The following is a 22,545-nucleotide window of genomic DNA, read 5'->3' as shown; positions in this document are numbered from 1 at the left end:
TTAAGATGCTGTCAAGCTGAAAGATATCCAAGTCACGGGACAGGGGAGAATGGTGTGAAATGTGAGTGTGTGTGTATGTGTGTATGTGTGTGTGTGGTTTGTGCTACGGAGTTGGCATTAACTCCAAAGTAAACCCAAAACACCGACCACAGTGCAGACATATCGCTTTCAAAGAGCGATACACTCGGGTGGCAAGCGTATCCATTTCCGTATCTGTTTTCTGTGGCCTAACACACCGTTTGACAGGCAACGAAAGGCGGAAACCAAATGCTGAAGCTGAAACTGAAACAGTAAAAGCAACTGAAATAGAAACAGAACCTGAAGCGAGAACCTCAACTCAATTTCAATCGCAAACTTAAATCCAAAGGCAACCAGCAGCTGTGTGTAGCTGAACCCGAATCCAAATCCGAAATAAACAGAAAATAGAGTGGCCAGCGGGCAACTAGATAAGCAAAGGCATTCATCTTACTGTAAAAGCCTGAGGGAAGTGCAGAGTGCCGAGTGGAGAGTGGAGTGGAGTGGAAAGTGACCAAGAAGCCAACCCGAAGTAGCAAATAGGCAAAAATAAAAAGAAGTCCAAACAAAAGTTGTGCAGGCGTACTTGAGCCTTAAAAGCTTTAAGATATTACATCTTGCCGCTCTCTAAATGAACGACTATCTGCAACTTAACCGGTTATCAGCTGGCGTTTTGTTGCACTTGCAACAAATGCTGAAAGTATCTTTGCAGCGCTATCTTCTGCTTTGGCATTGCACAAATCATAGCCAAAAGCTTTTCTTTTTGTCAGTTTGTGTTTATGTTAGTCGCTTTTGTTTCACACACACACACAGATACACAGATATACAAACAGAAATCATCGCTTGTTACATTGTGTTGTGCCTTTTAGCCGCTCTGCTTATCTTGGCCACACTTTTATTGGTCTCTCTCTCTCTGTCTCTTTCTGTCTTTATTTGGCATGCCACAAGCTATAATTCACAACGAGAAACCCCGCAAGATAAGCGGAAACAGTTTTGCGGTTGCATGTGAATTAGTTTGTCGCCATTTTTGAGTGTTTGGGGAGATGGTTAGTTGAAGTCGGTTAAAACAGCAGCAGGATAACAACAAATTTCCGATGCTAGCTTTAAATGAATTCAGACCGTGTTTTACTTTGATTGCGAAGAAAAAACAAACGAATTTCTGAGCATTTCTTTTTTATTTGGCAATTTATTTCGGCCATTAAATCGTTTATGCGGCAACATCACTTAAATTTATATGCATGCAGTTGTGCTCAGTTGTATCTGTATCTGCACCCCTAAATGTATCTGTTGTCGTATCTTTAAGCACAGACAAGACAGCACCTATAGCAAATATGGTTTTACGGTATAATTTCCTAAGCAATTAAAATGCTGGCACACTCGTAACTCAAACGCTATGACCACGATGCGTCGTATAGCTGAGTATCTGATGGATACTTATTCCACTGGAGTGTTAAGCAGCGGCAGTCTTGGGCTGCATTTAATGGGCTCTTTCTCAGTCGAAGATTTCGTCAACATTTCCTGCACTTTATGACTTATTGGGCAATAAAGGAAATTTGCGCTCCACCAAATGCCTTAAAGCGTTCTCACTTAATTAATGAAACAATCCGTTGTCGTTGCGGCGGAATTGTTATCAAAATATTAATTACATGCCATTATTAACAGGCTCAGGTGCTGCATCGGAACTCGTGTGTGAATTGTGGAATATGGAGTGTGGAATGTGGTTGATGTTCCCTCAGATCCTTAGATCCTGCCAGACAAATGCGTTGCAATCATTCACAGCGAACAACAACAGACAATGTTTTTGTTCTCCCATTCATGTGTCAGCACTCGCCCGACTCAGACTCGAGTTGAATAACTCAATGAGTGGCTGCTGGGATCCACTTAAAAATGAAAGTGAATGACTGCAGCAGGGGATGGCGACGATGGCTTGTCATGGGCCTAAGGCATGTTAATTATTTAGAAAGCATGCAGATTTATTTACTAAATTCTTCAGATGCTTTGTTACCCAAGCAGCTTGTTTGCGCTTTTGTTTTTTGAGGTGTACTCTCCCGTTGTGTGCCATATATACATATTTATTTTGAATGTATGCCACATCGGCTTAAAACTAGATTACTGCAGACTATAGCATATATTTTTTCCTTTGATAAGGTATTTGCACTTCTTTCGCTGTGTCTGTTTTTTTCTATGCCATTAGTGGCACTCGCTTTTATTTGCTTTCAAGTCCATGTCTGCCTGGAGCAATGCGTCATGCATTTACTTTGTTCGCCGACTCTGTATTACAAAGTGTATTTTAATCTCTGCTTTGGCATATATTTGAGAACATTTTTGCTGCTACTCAAGTGAGTGAAATACTCCCGAACATGTGTTGACCAAGTTGCCCTCTTTGTTGCAATATATTACTTACTTATGTTGACTCTGCCACAATTCTCTGCTGTTTGTATCTGCCCCTTGCTATGTGTTTTTGTGTGTATCCTAAGAGTGTGTGTGTGTGTTTGGTAGGCGTATCGAGTCACTTTCTTTGTGGCACTTGCCATACACACCCAGATTTATGACATTTCTTCTGCAGTTTATTTGTCGCATAAAACAAGCACTTTATTTGTTAACATGGCTTTATTTCGTTGGCCCTTTCTTGCATTTGTTTCACCCATTTGTCGCATATTCGACTACAAATGAACAGTCGCTCAGTTATTTGTCGTTTACTAGCTCTATGATTTATTTCATATACGATTTGCTTTGAGTTATATTTTGTTCCTAAAGGAGTATCTGTATTTCATAATTCATGCATTTTGAATAAAAGCAAACCAGTGTGATGTTATTGCTCAAATACACCAACTTAATATACCGAAGAAATACTAAAATCTGTAGCGAAAGAAATATTCGGTATTTTGATTTAGTACTACATTCACAATATACCAATGCATGTCACCAGATTGTCATCAGATTGTCAGTCAAAGCCAGAAGGCTTAGTAAGAAGGCGTTTTTGCCTATACAAAATTTTAATTTAATACTGAGTTAAAAATTTAATGTTTTTCTACCTTTAGTTTTAAGTAAAACAAACGTATTGATTTTATTTTTATTTATATTTTATTTTTCCATCATCGTGTTCTTCAGTCTTCATATAAGAAATAACATTTTATTTTGTTTTGTATTTGTTTATGTTAATTTTGTTGTTGTTGATGTTGTTGTTGCTGCAATTTGCCGTTTCTATCAATTATGTTTTTATCATTTAATTAAATATTTTTGCATATTTTATATCATTTTCACTTACGCATGGCTGCTATTTTATACACACATTTTATTTTTGTTTTACTTAATTCTTTGTTGTATTTCAATTCGCTCACAAATAAAACAAATGCAATTTTTGCAATAACATTTGCTTAGTGCTTTGCTTTGCTTTGCTTTGCTTTTGATTTAGCTTATTTATTTGTTTATTTGTTTTTTTTTTCGAGTTTTATAATTTGTTTTCAAGTTCATTTCCATATGTGTGTTGTGTTTTGCAGTGAATTGAAAAAATTTTAATACAAATTGAAATTGCAGTTGGGTTTCTATTTGCTTTGCTGTCGACCCAATCGATTAAGTGTAAATTATTCTGCCAACAAGTTTCGCAAGCTAAAGAACCGAAAATAACAACACATTAGAATTGCTCAATAAAATTGCTTTTTTTATATATATATTCTTTGCGATTTCTGTTTTCTTGCTCTTGCTCTTTGACTAAATGTAAATGTTTAATTTAAATGTAAATGTAATAATAAGTTATGTACAATAAGTGCGTAATCGTATGCTAGATTTGTGCTTGAGTAGAGTATTTTTTAATTTTTTGTTGTTAAATATAGTTAATATTAGTATTTACAAATCAATTGTGATATTTGCAATTAAATTTCGCTTACATTTACAATTTTTATATTGTCATCTTATTTTTGTGTTAAATATTTTTATGTGGTTTTATTCCAGAAAGCATTGGGAATCAATTCGAAAAGAGACCAACAAATGACATTGACTGAAAGCTCTGCTCTAAGGTCGGAATTATATATAGTATGGACTTATTTTGGTCCCCCCTTTTTGTGTGTGGTATTTCAATCAATCAATCAATCAACTACTAACAGTCAATGCCATGCTGGGAAATTAAAGTCAATAAGAATAAATTATGTATAATTTCGTGTGTGTTGTTTTAACTAAGTTATTGTTGCACTCTTTTTACACTCTTTGCATTTGAAATTCAGTTTTTAATGCGCTTATCAACTAAATGCTATTTATTTATCATTAGACTGCTAAATGCTTTTAACTATGAGTTGGGGTTTCGTTTAAACTTGTTTCTTTGTAATTGCAAAGAGAGTGACAGAGAAAGAGAAAGAGAGAGAGAGACATTAAGAGAGAGATAGATAGAGGTGAGAGAGTGAGAGTTCTCAACTATTGCTTGCATTTTCTTTGCATTTATTTAGGTGTGAGTGTGTACTTAAGTTGTTAAACTAAGTGCTAGGCTTAGTTAATCGAATCGTTTAATTACTCGTACTTTAATTATACCATATATATATATATGTAAGTATACTATATTTTTATTCGTATATACTATATAGTTGTATGCTGCTATACACGTAGACATATCCCTTGTTTCATTTGACGCTTGTTAAACTTTGTTGCGAGTTATCAAATATCAGAACTCAAATCGAATATCGAATATCGAATAATCGAAAAATGATAAAAGACACTAGGAAATCAAGGAGTTTCGAACATAACCTCAATTAAACACATAACCTAACCTCACTTAATGTGATCCTTTCAACTTTCGCTGCTGCTGCTGCTTCTATTTCCCTGTTTTTTGCTTTTGCTTTTGCTTTTCAAAAGTGGCCACTGGCCTTGGTCTGAGTCTGGCACTGCACATAGCTGCGATAGTTGTTGTTGGTCAGTCCAAGGCCTACCATTTCCATCTCCATCTCCTGCTTCTCCCGCTTCTGTGCCTGCTGCTGCTGCTGCTGCTGTCCACCGCGTCCACGTCATACGTAGACCACATGCGGCTTGCCACCAGCACCGGCAGCGGCTGCCGCTGACACAGCGCTGCCCTGAAGCGCCGCCGCCTGCTTCAGCTTGGTCATGGTATGCGTATCGGGATACTCGTAGTGATCGAAACGCTCGTAGAGATGCTCGGGCTCATCGTCCGCATCCTTCACGGGCAGCTCCCATGGCTTGAGGGCTCTGTACTCGTTCGCTATCGACTGCGCCGCCAGATAACGCTCCAGTTCCAACTTATCTAGCTGCGGCAGCGTCGTCTGCTGATACTCATGCCCCATGCCGCCATGAGACTGCAACGGCATCGCCTGATGGTAATGATGATGCGCCTGCAGCGTTTGCGCATGCGGATAGTTCAGTGCCATGCCCATGCCACCACCGCCAAGGCCACCGCCGCCATTGGAGCCGCCAAGTGTCATGCTCATGCCGGCACCGCCGCCGCCGCCGAGGGGCTGATGATGCGCCTGCAGGATGCGGTCATGCACATTGATGATGCTCTTGCTGGTGCGCATGGGACCGCGTTCGTGCAACAGCTTGCGGCGTCGCTTCACGAAGCGCAGATAGTACAGCACACTGATGCCAATCATCAGCACCAGCAGACACGTGATGACCGCACAGACCACGGTCACAATGTGCGCCGGACACGTGATTTCGCCCTCAGTCATGGTCAGCAGCTGGCGACGCGTTCGCACCGCATCTCGCCAAATGTCGCAGCCAATCTGCTGCTTATCCATGCGCAGATACCCAGCACTGCTGCTGCTCGAACTCACGCTGGCCGCTGCTTCAAGTCGCTGCTCATAGGTGCTTGGCTCGGTGGTTTGCAGCGCATTCGCAATATGCTGCTCGGCAATGTAGGCAGCCAGCGCAGCCACACCATCATCAGCCTTGGCTGTGGCCGTGTCGTCCTCGTCCCGCAACGCAGCCGCATCGTTCGCTAGCGCAGCCACAGCTCCGCCTGCAGCGTGTTCCAGCGGTGGCTCAGAGCCCTCAAAGTTGCCGGTGACCAGACGCCAAAGCCAGAGCAGCGAACAGTTGCACTGCAGCGGATTGTCGCCGAGGTAGAGCTTCTGCAGCTGATCGACTGGGAACTGGGCGGAGTAGAGTGTCTGCAAGCTATTGCTCTGCATGTAGACTTCGAGTATGTTTGGATTGCCCTGGAAGAGACGCATCGGTATGTCGCTCAGCTGTGGATTGTAGTTCAGGTGCAGCGTCTGCAGGTGCGTGTTGTCCACAAAGGCTCTGCAAAGGAGGTAAGAAAAAGATGCAAAGGTTAGTCAAGTGAATAAATAACAAGAGAAGGAAGAGAGTAGAAATTGATCCCAGAAAATTTGGTTGCGATTATATTGAATTCTTAAGTTTTTGAAGAACGAATTTTTTATTGCGAAAACTATTTGTAGCTATCGTCTTTTTATTACTTTGAATGATACGAGTAGTCTAGTGTATTTTGTATGGTATCGGAATACTAAATATAGATTTAGATAGATGCATGACTAAAAATGAATGTTTATTGATTAATATTCTAATTCAAAATATGAACTTCAAATACTAGAGCTAATATTCTGTCTAATATCAAGCTTTAAATATTAGTTTCTCCAAATAATTATAGAAATTTAATAGCCTCGTTTTCAGCTTTAGAGCTGCGACCTTTCGCTATGTTTAATAATTCTGATTATTTTCGGATAAGTTGGCGGCATTTACACGGCGTGTAAGCTGTCAGGCACATGCACACAGATTCAGAATAAAGAGAGCTCGATATATAGAGAGAGAAAGAGAGGAAGAGAGGGAGTGAGTGAGACAGAGATATGGTGTACAGCAGCAATGGCAAACTAGTGAATATTCGACTCAATTCTTGTCGCTTGTTCATTTTAATTATGCAGAATGCGATGCATCAACGTTAAACTTAAATGCCAGGCAATGAAATACATGAATAAACACACAAATTCACACACACACACATAAGAGAGAGAGAGAGAGAGAGAGGAAGCGGGACAGCGAATGCGAGAGGAACTCGCTTTATCCACATGACGTCGACTAAAGCGACATGGATTTATTTATGCAGCATCTATTCCAACTTAATAATAAAAAAGAGGATGACAGAAAGGAGAGGGTGGGGGAAACTCTACACACTCACAAGCTGCATGCTGCAAGCTTCATGTTGCACGCTGCACGTTGCATGCTCCATGAAGCGTGGCCGTAAATCCCTGCCAAGTTAAGTCAACGTCGCAACGTCGCAAAGTCGCTGACTGGAGCAGTTGCAGAAGTAGCAGCTGCAGGCACTGCATTACCTCTAACAGCTACCCGTTTCCCCCTCCCCTTCCCCTTCCGCTTTCCTCTTTCCTTCGCCACACCGACAACTCCCCAGTCAGTCGCACAGTCTGAGCATAAAGTAAGTGCAACGTGGCGTATGAGCAACTTACCAAGAACTGGCGACAACTCGGTGGCTGCTCCGCTGACACACAGCGAATTTGTCGCTTTTAACTGATGCTTTTTTTTTCTTCCCTTTCCTATAACTCTCTTCCCCTTTCTTTTCCCCATGTTGCTGCTGATTTGATTTGATTCAAGCTCTTAAGTTGCATTTCGTGTTAAATGAACGCATTTATTTGAGTTGCAGTCGCTCTTGAACTTTTCTTTGCATCCCCTCGCCCCAATATCGCTGCTTGCCACACGCTCATTGATTTGATAAGTGACACAGTTTTGTTGGCGCCTCTTAAACGCATTTGTTTGCGGCATTTTGCTACGACTGATTGCAACTACGGGAGGTAAGAAATGAGCATGTGATGCATGTTGCACTTGCGACGTGTAGCAGCAACGTTTGTGGCACTGCTAAATGAGCAACGCTTGCGACATGCGGCAAATGACTTTTTGCAATTGCAGACATAAATATGGTATTTTATAAAACGGAAAAATAAAATGTTATACATAAAAATTAAGTTAGAGTAGAAAAAATTTTACAACTTTAATTTACTAAATCGGAATCCAAATTATTTATTTTCAAAGTATCTTCAATTCCATTTTATAAATGAGGAATTTGACTTGGTATATTTTGTTTTAAACCATTTTAGACGAAGTCATACAGTAAATATAAACATTTTATTAGAGTACAAAGGTAAGTCTCAACAACGAGGAAATGATTTGGCTTACTTTAGCTAAGAAAATATAAGATATCTTTATATAAATTGGGATATATTTATATATATTATATAAATATATATATATAAATATAGATAAATGTATATTGAGAAAGTTATTTAACACAATTTATTTGTAATTTAATTTGAGATAAAGGATAACAATTAATAGAAACTAAGTTCTTTTGAAAATTGGAAATATGCTTAACTAACTTTAACTTTAGGAAGTCTAAGTTTAAGAAGTACAACAATTACTAAGAATAGTTTAAATATTAATACGCGAAGTAAATTTATTCCGAAATCAACTTGTGGTCTTTTTGGAATTCACATTTGACTCCTTAAGCTAGAGCCTTTATTTTATTATGCTTTAAACCGAAGACATGTATTCAAATTTGGTATTCGTACATTTTCCCCAACCATTTGAAACTTTCTAGACAAAACAAATGAAGCACTCTCATGTTGAACGTTCAATTTCATGGCAAGTTAAACATCCAAAAAAAACTTCAATTGCAGGCGGCTAAAAAATTTCGCCATTATCTGCACAGTGGGAACCAGAATAAAACTTTACCATCGAAGAAGAAAAAAGAACTCAATTTCTCTACAACAATTTAGCATGCCAGAAGCCGGGGAGCGGGAGTAGAAAACAAATTCAATTATTTGTGCAAATATTATGCAAATAGTGCTAAGATCCAAACACTTGGCCGCAAAAAAAGAAAACGTGACATTGGCTGGGATTTGTGTTCATTGGGGATTGTGTTTCCCTGTTGGCGATGCCACAGGTCGCTGGCTGCTGTTGAAAGTTGGATGTTGTCTGTTGGCTGTTGGGTGTTGGGTGTTGGCTGCTGTTGAATGCTCTTTAATGCAACTTTGGCGACGCCCAAACGTAGAAGACACGCAGTGCAAAAAGGTGGTTGTCAGTCAGGCAAAACATAGCTCGATTGCGAGCTAGTGGTGAAAGGGGGCGTGTAGCTGGGGGAGGGAGGGAGCTATAAGGGAGAGGAGAGGGCTGGTAGACGGCTTTTCGACTGCCAACAACAGCGCCAGCCTTTTTGCTGTCCTGCAAGTAGAATCAAACTTCATTTTGTGTAACGTGTTTGCGTTCATTTTTTTTTTGTTCGTATATCCTTCGCAATTTTGCAATGAAGGTTATTTTAGTTGAAGTGCTTTTTAGTTATTTATTTATTTGTAAGATTCTGCCTCCACAAGCTGCGATTGTCCCAACGACATATACATTCATATAAATATCAATTAAAATTATTAATATTTTATGATTTAATTTAAATTTGCCTTTGATTTGATTGGGAAGTGAGAAAAACTTTCTAGGGTATTCTGATAGTTGACTCCGTTTTGCATTTTAGCATTTACTTTGTGTACTTTTTTTTTTTGGCTGCTGCTCTGTTGTTTTGCTTGCTTTTGCCAGCGTCAAACGTGCGGAAACGGAAATGGTTGCCATGTGTGTGTGTGTGTATGTGTGAAGGCGAAAATGTTTGTGTTCTCTTCTTCATATATTTTTTAGCCGACTCATATGCAAATTGTTCACTCTGTGCCTGTGTGTGTATGTGTGTGTGGCGTCTGAATTGGAATTGCTGGAAATCGGATTGAAATGTTTGCTGTCCATGTTGCTGTTCGTTGGGTTCAGAGTCACGTTTCCCGATGGTGATGCCGCCGCTCTTTAGTTCCGAGTTCAGCCAGAGTTCAGTTACACGACCAACAGCTAAAGGATACAACTGGATGGCCAGTTGTCAATCTGTCAGTCAGTCTGTCAAACAGTTTGTCAGTCAGTCAGTCAGTCAGTCAATCATTTGATATGTTTTGCAGTAGTTTTTGAATCCTGAATCCTGGCAATCGACTGACGACTGTCTGCACTTTGCTCTGTGTGTCTCGTTGTCTATGTATTGAAGTAAATCCGCTCACTATTCAGTTGATTGACGTTTTTACTACAATAAATAGAAATAGCGGTGGGTGGAGTACATTTGGGGTGAACTGAAGAGATATGACAGTTGATAGCCTCGAGGGGAAATTGCCAGCTGAATTGAGCCTCGATTTGGTTTGCTTTTGATTTATTGAGTTGTGCGGCGCTGACAGTCCGATGCTCTGATTGTAAAGCCACATTAAAGAGTGCTTTAAATTTAATACGAAATTAACTAAAACACACCGCAATTCGAAGTAATCATTAACTAATTGCCATAACTCACGCACACACAAACACACTCGCATTAAATCGCAAATTGTTGTTCTAGGCCAGCGACAAATTATCATGTGATATGCCCAAAGCATTTGTTAATGGCATTTTAAACGTTTTTGAATTACGTATACGCCCCGCGGAACCTTTAATTTGACGTTGCGTTAACGGAAACGCACAAAGTGTTTAAGAGATACGCATTTTGATGCCTTGCATAAGACACCTTCCATGAATATTTCAACAAAAGCAACTGCACTATTAGCTTAATTATTAAATTTAAGTTGCATTTAGTGGATTGCTTGGGTTAAAACTCCGGCTATTAACCGGGCCTGCATAACTTAAAATTGTCTTGAAATTGAAGTGCACTGCATGGCGATGGCAATTATCAACTCTTACCAGCTCATGCATATGCATAAATAGGCAGGCTTAGACGAAGACTCTGCTCATATATCTAGCATAAGCATAAACATACGCATAATAGCTACTCTCGAGGTTGCCTTGAAATATTTCCAAGCTTATAATTTATGGAAAAATTGCCAACGCGCCGAAGTGTGAGAGGGGGATTGTGCAAGGGGATGCGTTGAGGGAAGACCTCTTAGGCAGTTAGGCAGGCAGCAGCATGTTTATGTTTTCCTGTTTCCGTAATTTCTTCCTGCTTTCATTTTGCAGCTGCAGATGTTGTGTTGCCGCCGCTGCTTCCACTTCTTCGCTTTTCTGTTGCTCCTGCTTTTTTCTTAGCACTCGCAAAATATGTATATAAACATGAAATTATGCATTGCGTACTTTTGTGAGCTGCAACAGCCACAGCAAAAGCAGAAGCACCAGGAGCAGCTGCCTTGATGCTCCCATTGTTATGTGGGCCAAGAGCAGGGTTTGAGTGAAGGAGTGAGTCAGTAAGGGGGGCGAGTTGCATGAAGCTTTCTTTTGTTTGTTTATTTGCTGTCATTTATTAACATTTTGTCGCTGTTGCACCCTATTTTGCAGCCCTTTAGGGCGCCAAGAGCTGCTTAGAGCTGTGCGCGCGACGTGATTTCTCTCGTGTCACGAGAAGCACTAAAATTATACCTGTTTACAGTATAAACATTTTAAATTTCATACTATACTATACTATAGTGTACTATAATTTACTTTACTTTATAATAATAGTATATAAACATAAAAGTATAAGAAATCATTCAAATTCGCATAACTTCATAGTATTTAATTCTTAGTTTAATTTTGTGTTTGTAAATATGCAATTTTGATGTATTTCTGTGAAACTTACATAATTTGTAATGTAATTAATGTTTATTATTTAAATTCAATATTACATATTATTGCACAAATTGAGTGCAAATTTGTACAAAATTTTCAAAGCATATCATTGTTGCAAAATATGTGTCATATGTTTTCATTTATAGGATGTTGGTATTAACAGGGATAAAATGTAAGACTCTTTCCTAATTTTGACCCTCTTAACTTGTGACTCAACTTTAATGTAAATATTTGCCTCATGCAGATAACTTTTTAATGCACAATGCACAATTAAATCAACTCAACCTCTGTAAGTTGAAGTGTAATAACTTATATCTTATCGCACTTAAGACTTATCAATTAGTTTGTCTTTTTATTTATATATGTAATTGATTGACCTATCAAAATGGGTAAATTCTTATCTATGGTTTATGGAGTTTTTGATTAATTTTTTAAATAAATAGTTTAAAAGTTGCAATTGTCGGTGTCAGTTATACTTCTCTACTTGCTGCAGTCGAACATGAAGACAATTATATTATTTGTTGCCCTCGTTGGATACGCTCAGGCACTCTCCTACTCCGATGTACTGGAGGAGGAATGGAATCGTTTTCAACTCGATTACACTAAGTTCTATCAGACTGAGGATGAAGCTTTGTTGCGCCGACTGATTTTTGAAGACAACAAACGGATGATCGACAATCACAACAGAAGATTTATGGCCGGATTGGAGAGCTACGAAATGGGCGTCAATCAGTTCACGGATTTACTACCTAAGGAGTTCCAGAGTCTAATGCTAAGTTCACTCAACATTACGGAGGCAGAAGGTCTCATCGACTTTAGATACTCTGCTCCGAGAGACGTAGATCCGCCGAGCAGCATCGATTGGCGAACCAAGGGCGCAGTAACGCCAGTGAAGAATCAGGGAGATTGTGGATCATGCTGGGCATTCGCGACAACGGGCACGCTGGAGGGTCAGACCTTTGTGAAGACAGGTCGGTTGGTCTCGCTTTCTGAACAGAATCTGGTGGACTGCTCGAATGATCCCCCATACAACAATGGAGGCTGTGACGGTGGCTTGACATTGAGTTCCCTGAAGTATATAATGGACAATGGTGGCATCGATACGGAGTCGTCATATCCCTACAAGGGCATTAAGCAGGCATGTCAATACAATGGTCGCAACATTGGGGCAACTGTTCAAGGTTTCGTCATGGTAAATGACAAAAGTGAAAAGTATGTTGCTGCTGCAACGGCATTCTATGGTCCCGTTTCAGTAGGTGTTGACAGCAGAGGCATGCAGAGTTATAAAGGCGGAGTTTACAATAATCTCAAATGTTCAGAAACAAAATTGGATCATGCTATGGTTGTTGTTGGCTATGGCAACGATAAAAGCGGTGGCGATTACTGGCTGGTTAAGAATTCCTGGGGCACAACTTGGGGTGAAAACGGTTACATTCGTATGTCTCGTAATCGAAACAATCAATGTGGAATTGCAACCATAGCTGTCTTTCCGATTGTGTGAATTTAACCAGCTTTTAAACCTGCTATCTATAAGGTGTAAGGGTATTAAAAAATTGTTTGTATGAAAACTTTAAATAAAGAGTGTCATTCGGCTTTCAGCTACATATTTGTTTGTTTTAAATTGAGACTCTCAAACAAATTGTTATTAAAATAAGGCAACCCTTTAGGGAGCCGAAAACATCTAGGATCTGTGAATGTGTTAATATCTTAAATTAAAAAATACAACATTTTAATTAAATATCTAGCTTATCATACAGCGAAAACTTTATGAAATTTGTTGTGTTTAATTTGAAGTTGTAAGGAATCTTATTTTTAATGAAAGCTTTCCTAGACTATTAGTATTTGATTTATTTGTGTAATTCAAATTGGTTTTATATTACAACATTTGTTCAATAATATGCATTTATTTGATTCAAGTCGCAACAATAATTTTGTTTTATTTTTTACAAAGGATACATTTTTAGATTAGTGCATATAAGTATTACACTGTTTTAAATGTTGCTCGTTATGAATTAAGGTTCTATAGAAAGTATTTACCTGCAGAACTGTAGAACTCTTTTAAACTTTTCGCCCTTATCTTTCATTTGTGAATTTGCTTTAATGTAACGTTTGTCTGTAGAAAACCCTTGAATTTGTCTTCAACGTCCAAGCGAAATACCTAATCGTTAAAGTGCAATAACTTTCTTATCATACTTCTAATGATTGAATTGTTTTACCTGCTACCCATAAAAGATTTTTCCACTCTGTGCAAACCTGAAATGTATGTAACAGACAGAAATGCGCTTCCGCCTCTTAAGGTTTATATATTCCTTATCAGTGTCAATACTCGAGACGATATAGTCATGTTCGTCTGTCTGTCGAGTTTGTTTTAGATTTCTGCACTCGCCCACTTCCGCCCAACCAAATCAAATAGAAAGCGTCATTTCAAAGCGAGAATTGCGATGTTTGGTACATACAATATCATATTAATTATTTTATGACTACTGAGAATTTGGTTGCGATTAGATAAAAAATGTTGGAAGTTGTTTAAGAAATAATTTTATAATGCAAAAAAAACGGATGCAGCCGTTAGGTCACAATTGTTTTTGTAAATAAAACCATGGGTTTTTTATTCTATATAATTCTATATAGTTTAGATGTATTGGTAGTATATTGACGGCGGTATATATTAGTATTTTTTCTGTATATTCTGTATATTTTTCAGTAGATTTATTTGCATGCTTCAATATTATTTCTGTATATTTATTTAGTATATTTTAACGATTATACCGCATTTGTATTGATTTATTGAAGTGGTATCACACAGTCGAGCATACTCGACTTAAGTTGTTTTACTTGATTCTTTATTTACTCTTATTTTATTGACCTACAGCAATGGATCATAGTATTCTGAGAATTCATATCTGCGGTTTATGGACTGTTTAATCAATTTTGTGAATGAATTCTTATAAATTGTTGAAAAGTTGCAATTGTTGGTGTCAGTTGCAATTCTCTCCTCGCTGCAGTCGAACATGAAGACACTTATATTATTTGTTGCCCTCGTTGGATACACTCAAGCACTTTCCTACTCCGATGTACTGGAGGAGGAATGGAATCGTTTTCAAATCGATTACACAAAGTTCTATCAGACTGAAGATGAAGCTTTGTTGCGCCGACTAATTTTCGTAGACAACAAACGGAGGATCGACAAGCACAACAGAAGATTTATGGCCGGATTAGAAAGCTACGAAATGGGCGTTAATCAGTTTACGGACTTATTGCCAAAAGAGTTCCAAAGCCAAATGCTAAGTTCACTTAACATTACGGAGGCAGAAGGTCTAATCGAATTTAGATACTCGGCTCCGAGAGACGTAGATCCGCCGAGCAGCATCGATTGGCGCGCTAAGGGAGCTGTAACTCCAGTGATGGATCAGGGAGAGATTTGTGAATCATGCTGGGCTTTTGCGACAACGGGCACGCTAGAGGGTCAGACCTTTGTGAGGACAGGTCGGCTGGTCCAACTTTCTGCACAGAATTTGGTGGACTGCTCGAGTACATACAACAATAACTGCGGAGGAGGTTTGGCAGCAAGAGCTCTAAAGTATATTATGGACAATGGTGGCATTAATACGGAGTCGTCATATCCCTACCAGGGCACTATGCAGCAATGTCGATACGATAGTCGCAACATTGGGGCAACTGTTCAAGGTCGTTCCCTGGTAAAAGACAAGAGTGAAGCGAATCTGGCAGTTGCAACGGCATTATATGGCCCCGTTTCGGTAGCTGTCGACGGCACAGGTTTGCAACATTATCGCAGCGGAGTTTACAATAATCCCAACTGCACGAACGACTTGAATCATGCTATGGTTGTTGTTGGCTATGGGCACGATAGTTACGATGGTGATTACTGGTTGGTCAAGAATTCCTGGGGCACAAGTTTTGGTGAAAGCGGTTACATTCGTATGTCTCGTAATCGAAACAATCAATGTGGGATTGCAAGCTATGCTGTCTTTCCGATGGTGTGAATTTAATCAGTGGTTTTCAATAAAGAGTTTGATTCATCATTTGCAAATTTATTATCAGCAATTTGTTTGCTTTAAATGAGTAAATCACAAACAAATTGTTATTGAAACAAAGCTGCTTATGGCAGCTGAAACTCATTGAAGGGCATTTTAAGTACTCGCTAAGCACTTGGATAAACACGGCAAATAATAATGAGTGCTTGTTATTAATACACGCAAATTTATATTACGCGATTTGTTGTTATCATTAGATAAAAACAAAACCTGTCAGTTTGTGTGTGTCATCATAGAATGTTTGCACATTTGAAGCGGCTCTTGAACACTTCAACGAAATGCCAATAAAACTGAATATCAATTATAAAATGTTCGCACACTAAATAGGCCATTTTATGTGCAAGTAGTTGAAATAGTAGACGAACACTTTTAAGCCACAATTCAGATCAACTTTATTTGTATTATGCGATATGTAACATCTTTTTACTGATGTAATACTTTAGAAAGTTGTAAAAAAAAACTGAAGTGAGCTTTATATGTACCAATTTAATTCCTTGTTTGGTAATCAAATAATGATGAAGTTTAGACAAATGAATTACTAAAAGTGTTTCATTTTTAAATATAGTTTAGATACATTTGAAATATATGATTCTATAACTTATATAATTTCTATATATGTAGACTTTTAGTAGTTTAGTAGCTTATTTAATTTATAGGAAACTGAACTTTAAAGTTTCGTATGTGATGTCGATTTCATTTGTTTTTTTTTAACGAATAATTCATAGACTATTTCATTATTTAAATCATTTATTTTAAACTCAACTTTAGAACAGATAATACTTAAAAGAATATGAAATTTGGCTATGATTTTAATACTTCAGTAGAGAAATTGAATTTCTTATTTAATCTGCTGATTTATAGACAATTGTAATTAAATCGATTGAAACAAATGTCGACAAGTTTCATGGGCTTAATCAGTTCCATCATTTCCCCGAAAGTGTTTTGTAATCCTTCTACCAGCCGTATTAAAACCCAATTCATTCGCAAAATCATTAGATTCCAGGCCATTACACTCGAAATATATCAACTGTCCCACTCATAATTCAAACCGAGTTACAAGTAGCCAAGCATAAGCTGTAACTTCCGAGATAAGCTGACATGGGATTCGGGACTGGGGATTGAGAATAGGCAGACGACGAGGTAAATTACAACCCCAAAGCTGCCACAAAACAAATGTCACACATGCCCCAATCGCATTTGGCGAAGTGAGTGAGTGTGAAGTAAGTCAGTTTGGTGTTCGTCTCGCACAAAGTGCATAAATTCTAAAACAATTAGTTTCAATTTGGAAATCCGCAAGGACAACACCTTTATGGTTACCCTTTTACAGAAGAGTGAGAGTGGAAGAGAGAGTCGGACTGTTAATGTAGCGAATGACTTTTTGCTATTAAGTCATACTCCGCTTGCTGGCAGAGCAGGGATGCTGCATCCACAGCTTCCACTCGGTGTAAAAATGTTCACTTAATATTCCCTTTGATATGCTCAAGTAGGGATGGGGATGGGAATGGGGATCAACATGCTATCGGAGGGTTGTTTGCTTTTTGGGGGAGGACGTGCCACTGCCTAATGAATTTTGTGTGGCCACGTTGATTGTTTAGGTGTAAGGTTTTTATAATGAGGCAGGCAACGTAACGTAACGCAGCGCAACGCAACCTCAGAGCAGCAACACATGTGTATATCACAGTTTGCGAAATGTATCTGCCATAAACTTTGCTATCAACGTGTCGCCATCGTCGCACGTTTCCTGCTCCTGTTTCTGCTCCCTGTTCTTTTGGGGGGGGAGTTTCCATTAACGCATTTGCATAAATATTTACATACATGTGTCTCCTTGGAGCTCGTCGGTCTCCCGTCTGGGCCTTAATGCAACGCCTGGCATATCTCTTTAAAATGTTGCGCTATTTCCGTTCACTTTTCGTTTTTGTTTCAGCGCAATGTTTACCAATTTGTCTGGAACCCTTTGGCCAAAATGCACTGACTTATTTAAGCGACTATCGCCAGCAGTCAAGTCAAGTCTGCAGTTTGCGAAATACAATTTCCTGTGTGTGTTGAAACAATTTTTCAATCGCTCGCGGAAGGAAATGGCCATGAAGTTGCAGTGTCGAATGAGATAAGCAAATACAATAATATGTCCACGGGGAGTAGCAGAAATATATTTATTATTATTAAGTGCAAATTTGACAGTTAAGATGTCGTGTAATTCTATGCATAGAATTATTTCCATCGAGCTAATAGACTTTTGCACAGCCCCCAAAAAAGTATGCAACAATTTGTTGGGCAGGGTTTTCCACCCTCGGACAGAAAGCTATTCAAATTTCTTTAAGCTGCCTCAGAGAAGAACACATAAAGCAGCAGGAAAATTCAAATTCTGCTGGATTAGCATAACGATTTTTGTGACAGTGGCAAAAAGATTCTGCCGATGCCAAACGGAGACAAACGCAAAATTTAGTTTGCAAATCAGGCGAGACAAGACAAGTACATGTATGTATGTGTGTGAGTCTCATTGTCTGTGTCTGACTGTCTGTGTGCAAGAGTGTCATGTAAATTCTAGAGTTAAGCAACAATTTGACAGACAGCGAACAATGAGGAGACAAAAGTTTGCAACAAGAATGAAACAGAAATCAAACAAAACCAAACAAAAGCAAAACCAATTACAAATGGCAAAGAGAGAGTGATAGAGTGAAGGGAGGGACGGTGGTAAGAATATCAAACGAAATTACAAAATTAAACGGATTTAATGACAGCTCTCTTCATCTGTGGATCGATTCATTTACATGATTCGGGCTGCCATCATGTAAGTCATGTTAATGCTGCTTCTCGAGCTAAAGGAGCATATGCCCAACATGACAGAAGAGGAGTGGAAAGGAGGGGGAAGGATAACTGGTGGTTGATTGACAACCAAGACGAGACTATGGCGCAGACACAGAGAGAGGCTCATTCAATGATGATTTGATATGAAAATTGCCTGGAATTATTGAATTAACATATGCTCGAATTGAGAGCAAGCATTTCCATTACCATTCGTCTGCTGCAGAGTGGGGAATTTCAATGTCTGTCGCAGGAGGTGGAAGGGATGGCAATTTGGCTTCTCGAATGTGTGTGAGTGAGTGTGTGTGTTAGTGAGTGTGCGGTGGCATCTTATTACCAAAGCGTATTAGGCATGATTGATTGCATTGAGTAATAATGATTTGTAACCCGGCCATGTTCAAGTGTCTATCATCGACAGTGAGTGTTTCTCTCTGCTGTGTGTGAGTGTTTGTGTGCATGCATGCATGTGTGTATGTGTGGATGAGGTGGAGGTCACGTGCAAGTGTGTAAAAGTGACTTGCATATATAGTTGACTACTTTTTGAGGCTGAAAGCTTCGTTTGTTCAGATTCGCATGTGCATAAAGCGATTGCAAATGAAATTCAATGCCCTAAGTCTGATTCGCCAACTGAGGCAAATGATTAGCTTAAGTAATTTCTTATTTTATATGCGTTTGAATAGCTATAAATATAGGGGAGTAACTAAAACCAGAATCTTTTAGCAGATGTGAGATTTATTTCATACATTTCTATTACGAAAATAAGAACAATTATCTTTCCCCAAATGGACAACATTCAGATTACTGTGAACTTGTGGTAATTATGTTCTGTTATGTACAATATTTTGAGTTTAAATTTATAATTAAAAGCAGGGGATATCACAAAAATGAAACTTTAAAATGTAGTCTTTATTAAATTATTTGAGTATTTAAACTATTCTTTACATTAAATTTAATTTATTTTTTAATAAATTTCTTCTCACTATGACAGTGATATAGATAGAAGATTCAACAGATTGTTTTATTTAAATAATATTATTATATAAAATGTTGTTCAAGTATTAATTTGTATTCTAAATTATTTATTTTACTGTATTCCAATATTTTGTAATGAACAAGTAAAGAATATTGTGCCAGGTTGGTGAAGCATTTTAATATAATTTCCGTAATTTTTGGATGTTTTATTATTATATTAAATATTTGTAAAGCATTTAATTCCCCTCAAATTTATTAATTTTAAAGCCTTTTAAAGTACTGTCAGATAAATTAAGTTTTCGTGATCAGCAACTAAGCAATACTCTCACTCTTTGCAAACTGTTTGCTGCTGTCCAGTTTGTTGATACACTTTATGTGCGTGCTCTCTTTTCTTTAACTGTTTGCTGAGTCTGCAGCACTGACCCAGTTATCGTTAGCGAAAGACACGAACACATGCTGAAGTTCTTTGAGTATCTTCTATGACTTTGCCCAAGGGTTGGGTTTTGTTGCTGATTTCAACTTTCAACTCTCACTTGCTACAGTTTGTTTGGTTGTTGTGATGAAAGATGGAAAGTAGGTAATGGGGGATGGTGAATGGAGTAACTTACCTCGAATCGATACGCTGCAAAAAGTCCAAACGGCTCAAGTGCAATTCGCGCAAATGAAACAAGTTTAAAAATGCCACCGCGGGCAAGTGTGCAAACCGATTGCCGCCCAAGTTCAAATAAGTGAGATTCGAAAGTTTCGAGAGCTGCTGAGTGGGCACCATCTGCAAAATACACAAAAAGAGAGAGAACGATAGTATAAGTAAGAGATAGAGAGAATAGCAGAAAATCATTTTATTTGGATCGTTTAGGCAAAGTGATAGCCAACTTTGGGGTTAGACGGGCTTATAAAATGTTAATGCAAACCACTCAACTTTAAAAGCGTTTTGCGGCTGCACTTGAAAGTAGTTGCCCCTCGCTTCCCCTTTTCCTTTCTATCCCACTCACTGTTTTTATTTGTTTCGCCATTTCAATTGCAGCAACAGGCAAGAGTAGAGACGAGAAACGCTTCAGTTCTCTGTTCTCCGCTCTGTTATTCAACAATAAAATGTGAAACACTTGAAAAGCGCAGTTTTTGGCGGCAGCGGCGGCGACGGCGGCTGCAGCGGAAACGGAAACGTCATGTACGTCATGTACATCCGTGCGCCATTTTCAGATGTCTGACCAAATCGTCTGAGTCTCCCCTCCCTTCTGCCTTTATGTGTGTGTGTGTGTTGGCAATACAATCAATCTGGCTACAAATTTGTTACAGCCAAACGACAACAACAAACGTGAAAAGGTTTTGGCAAAGCGCAAAAGCTTTTGCCTGTTTGTTTTTTTTGGCTGGCTTGTAAAAAAAGCTGCAGCTGTAGTTGTAGTTGTAGCTGTGTTATTTGCCTCCTCCGTCTTGGGGCTGTTCGCGTGTCGGAAGCTACGTGCCAAGCGTCCGGACATGAAAAGCGCCAGCGATAACGTAATGAACTGCGTTTGGTGGTGGGCAGGGGAAGGGACTGAGAGGGGGATGTGTTGCCAGGCTGCCAAACTCATAAGGCAAACAGAGAAAAAAAGAAGGCGAAAAATTAAAAGCATTACGCATACGCAATGTAGGCCAAGCCCTGCAATTGTTTAACCTAATGGCAATTTTCAGCTCGCATTTTAACCCTTCTTGCTTCTTGTTTGTGCTGCACTTAAACGGAGGGCAAACGGAGGGAGACGCGAACCGTTGACTAATTAAAAGGCCTGAACTTCAAAGAGCAGGAGGGAGGCTGATTCTTTGGCCAGTTCGTTTACAAGTTCAGCGCAGCAGAAAAATGCGGGAGGGAGGCGAGAAAAAATTGCTCTCCAAGTGTGCTAAGTGAAAACGGGAAAAGGAGAAAGGCACATAGAGTCAGCACAAGTGGGGCACAAAAGAAAGCGAAATTATATTGACTTTGATTTTTTCAAATTAATTTCCCTTTTTTTTTTTGCGCCAAGGCCTTTGACTTAATGGTTTCCATGGTTGTGCCACTTGCTGAACAACATTTTTATTGGATATTTTATTTGACTTAGCAGTGAACTCAATTGAACTTTATTTTGATGATTACTTGTTTTTATTCCGAAAATATGGCAAATATCTTCATTGCATGACCCTTGATATTCTTTTATAATTTTGCAATAAAATAAATATTTCCTTAGCTTGCTGCTGCACTCTTTACTTTCCCAGCAGATGTTCGCTTCACATGCGAATATACTCGCATTTACATATTCAATTTCACAGCTAATAACTTTTTGGACAATCAAAGTTTTTCCAGACTCTGCGTAAATATACGAAAAATAATATACAGCAATGCAATGCAATTCTGCTGCAATGCACGTAAGAGCCTGTCTCTTTGGTTGGTGTATGTAATCGTGTTTGTATATGGAAATGTTGCTGAAATTTTGCAGCAGCAAATAAATTGATTATATATTCTGAAATTCCCTTTTCATATGTTGTGCTGCTATTTTTGCAATTATATGGCGGCAATGTTGAGTGCAATAATATTTATGCGTAAAATGCAAAATCATAATTCTCGACTAAAAGCACAATAAATCGAAAACAACAATATACACAGAGTAGTAATACAATACACACACACACACACACACATATATATATATACTCACTACATAGACAATAAAATGCACGCACATGGTTGGGAATATTTTTGTTAAATAATGGAAAATGTAAAATTGTGGATAAGCAATTTGCATTGAAAATCAAATGTTTGCTTACATTCATGTGTTGCTCGAGCATTCAATAAAACATTTCCTATAGCAATGTGCCATTATATGAAGTAAAACCAAAAAACATGTTAGGAGAGAATACTTATGGCATTCAATGTAGCCATAATTCTCGAAAATGCGTTTATTACGTATGCCTGTCAAAAAATGCTTTAAATTGGGAACAACAAGTTGCTCTACTGTGTTAGAACTTTTATGAAAAAGTGTTTTTTCAAATACTCTGATTTAAAACTGCTTAGCACTCTGTTTGTGAATATTTTTTGCATGCCCCTAAATGTATGCTACAATAAGTTTTATACTAATGCTTTGGATGAAACATACATACATATTTAATCAGCTTATGAAATGGC

At 38.5% G+C, this 22,545-nt stretch overlaps 3 protein-coding genes across 3 annotated transcripts in view; 2 read left to right on the top strand and 1 right to left on the bottom strand.

The window, feature by feature from the left end:
* Positions 1-3,431: 3,431 nt before the first annotated feature.
* Positions 3,432-22,545, bottom strand: part of LOC133841117 (nyctalopin) — a 108,548-nt gene continuing 89,434 nt past the window's right edge. Inside the window, exons 4-5 of the mRNA XM_062273414.1 lie at positions 20,021-20,181; positions 3,432-6,258 (exon numbers count right to left, since the gene is read on the bottom strand). Of these exons, the coding sequence (XP_062129398.1) occupies positions 5,007-6,258; positions 20,021-20,181 (1,413 nt within the window). The 3' untranslated portion in view covers positions 3,432-5,006. The remainder of the gene's footprint in view (positions 6,259-20,020; positions 20,182-22,545) is intronic.
* Positions 12,043-13,282, top strand: LOC133844674 (cathepsin L-like). The gene has a single exon (XM_062278761.1). The coding sequence runs from the start codon at positions 12,083-12,085 to the stop codon at positions 13,082-13,084; it is 1,002 nt and encodes a 333-aa protein (XP_062134745.1). The 5' UTR covers positions 12,043-12,082; the 3' UTR covers positions 13,085-13,282.
* Positions 14,555-15,621, top strand: LOC133844831 (cathepsin L-like). The gene has a single exon (XM_062279099.1). The coding sequence runs from the start codon at positions 14,595-14,597 to the stop codon at positions 15,585-15,587; it is 993 nt and encodes a 330-aa protein (XP_062135083.1). The 5' UTR covers positions 14,555-14,594; the 3' UTR covers positions 15,588-15,621.

This window comes from Drosophila sulfurigaster, chromosome 3 (assembly GCF_023558435.1).
Source record: "Drosophila sulfurigaster albostrigata strain 15112-1811.04 chromosome 3, ASM2355843v2, whole genome shotgun sequence".
Lineage (NCBI taxonomy): Eukaryota > Metazoa > Arthropoda > Insecta > Diptera > Drosophilidae > Drosophila > Drosophila sulfurigaster.
This window is presented reverse-complemented; position numbering and strand designations above follow the sequence as displayed.

Bases quoted from the DNA above. Each gene is read 5' to 3' on its own strand.
- LOC133844674 (XM_062278761.1), top strand. From the start codon at position 12,083: ATGAAGACAATTATATTATTTGTTGCCCTCGTTGGATACGCTCAGGCA.
- LOC133844831 (XM_062279099.1), top strand. From the start codon at position 14,595: ATGAAGACACTTATATTATTTGTTGCCCTCGTTGGATACACTCAAGCA.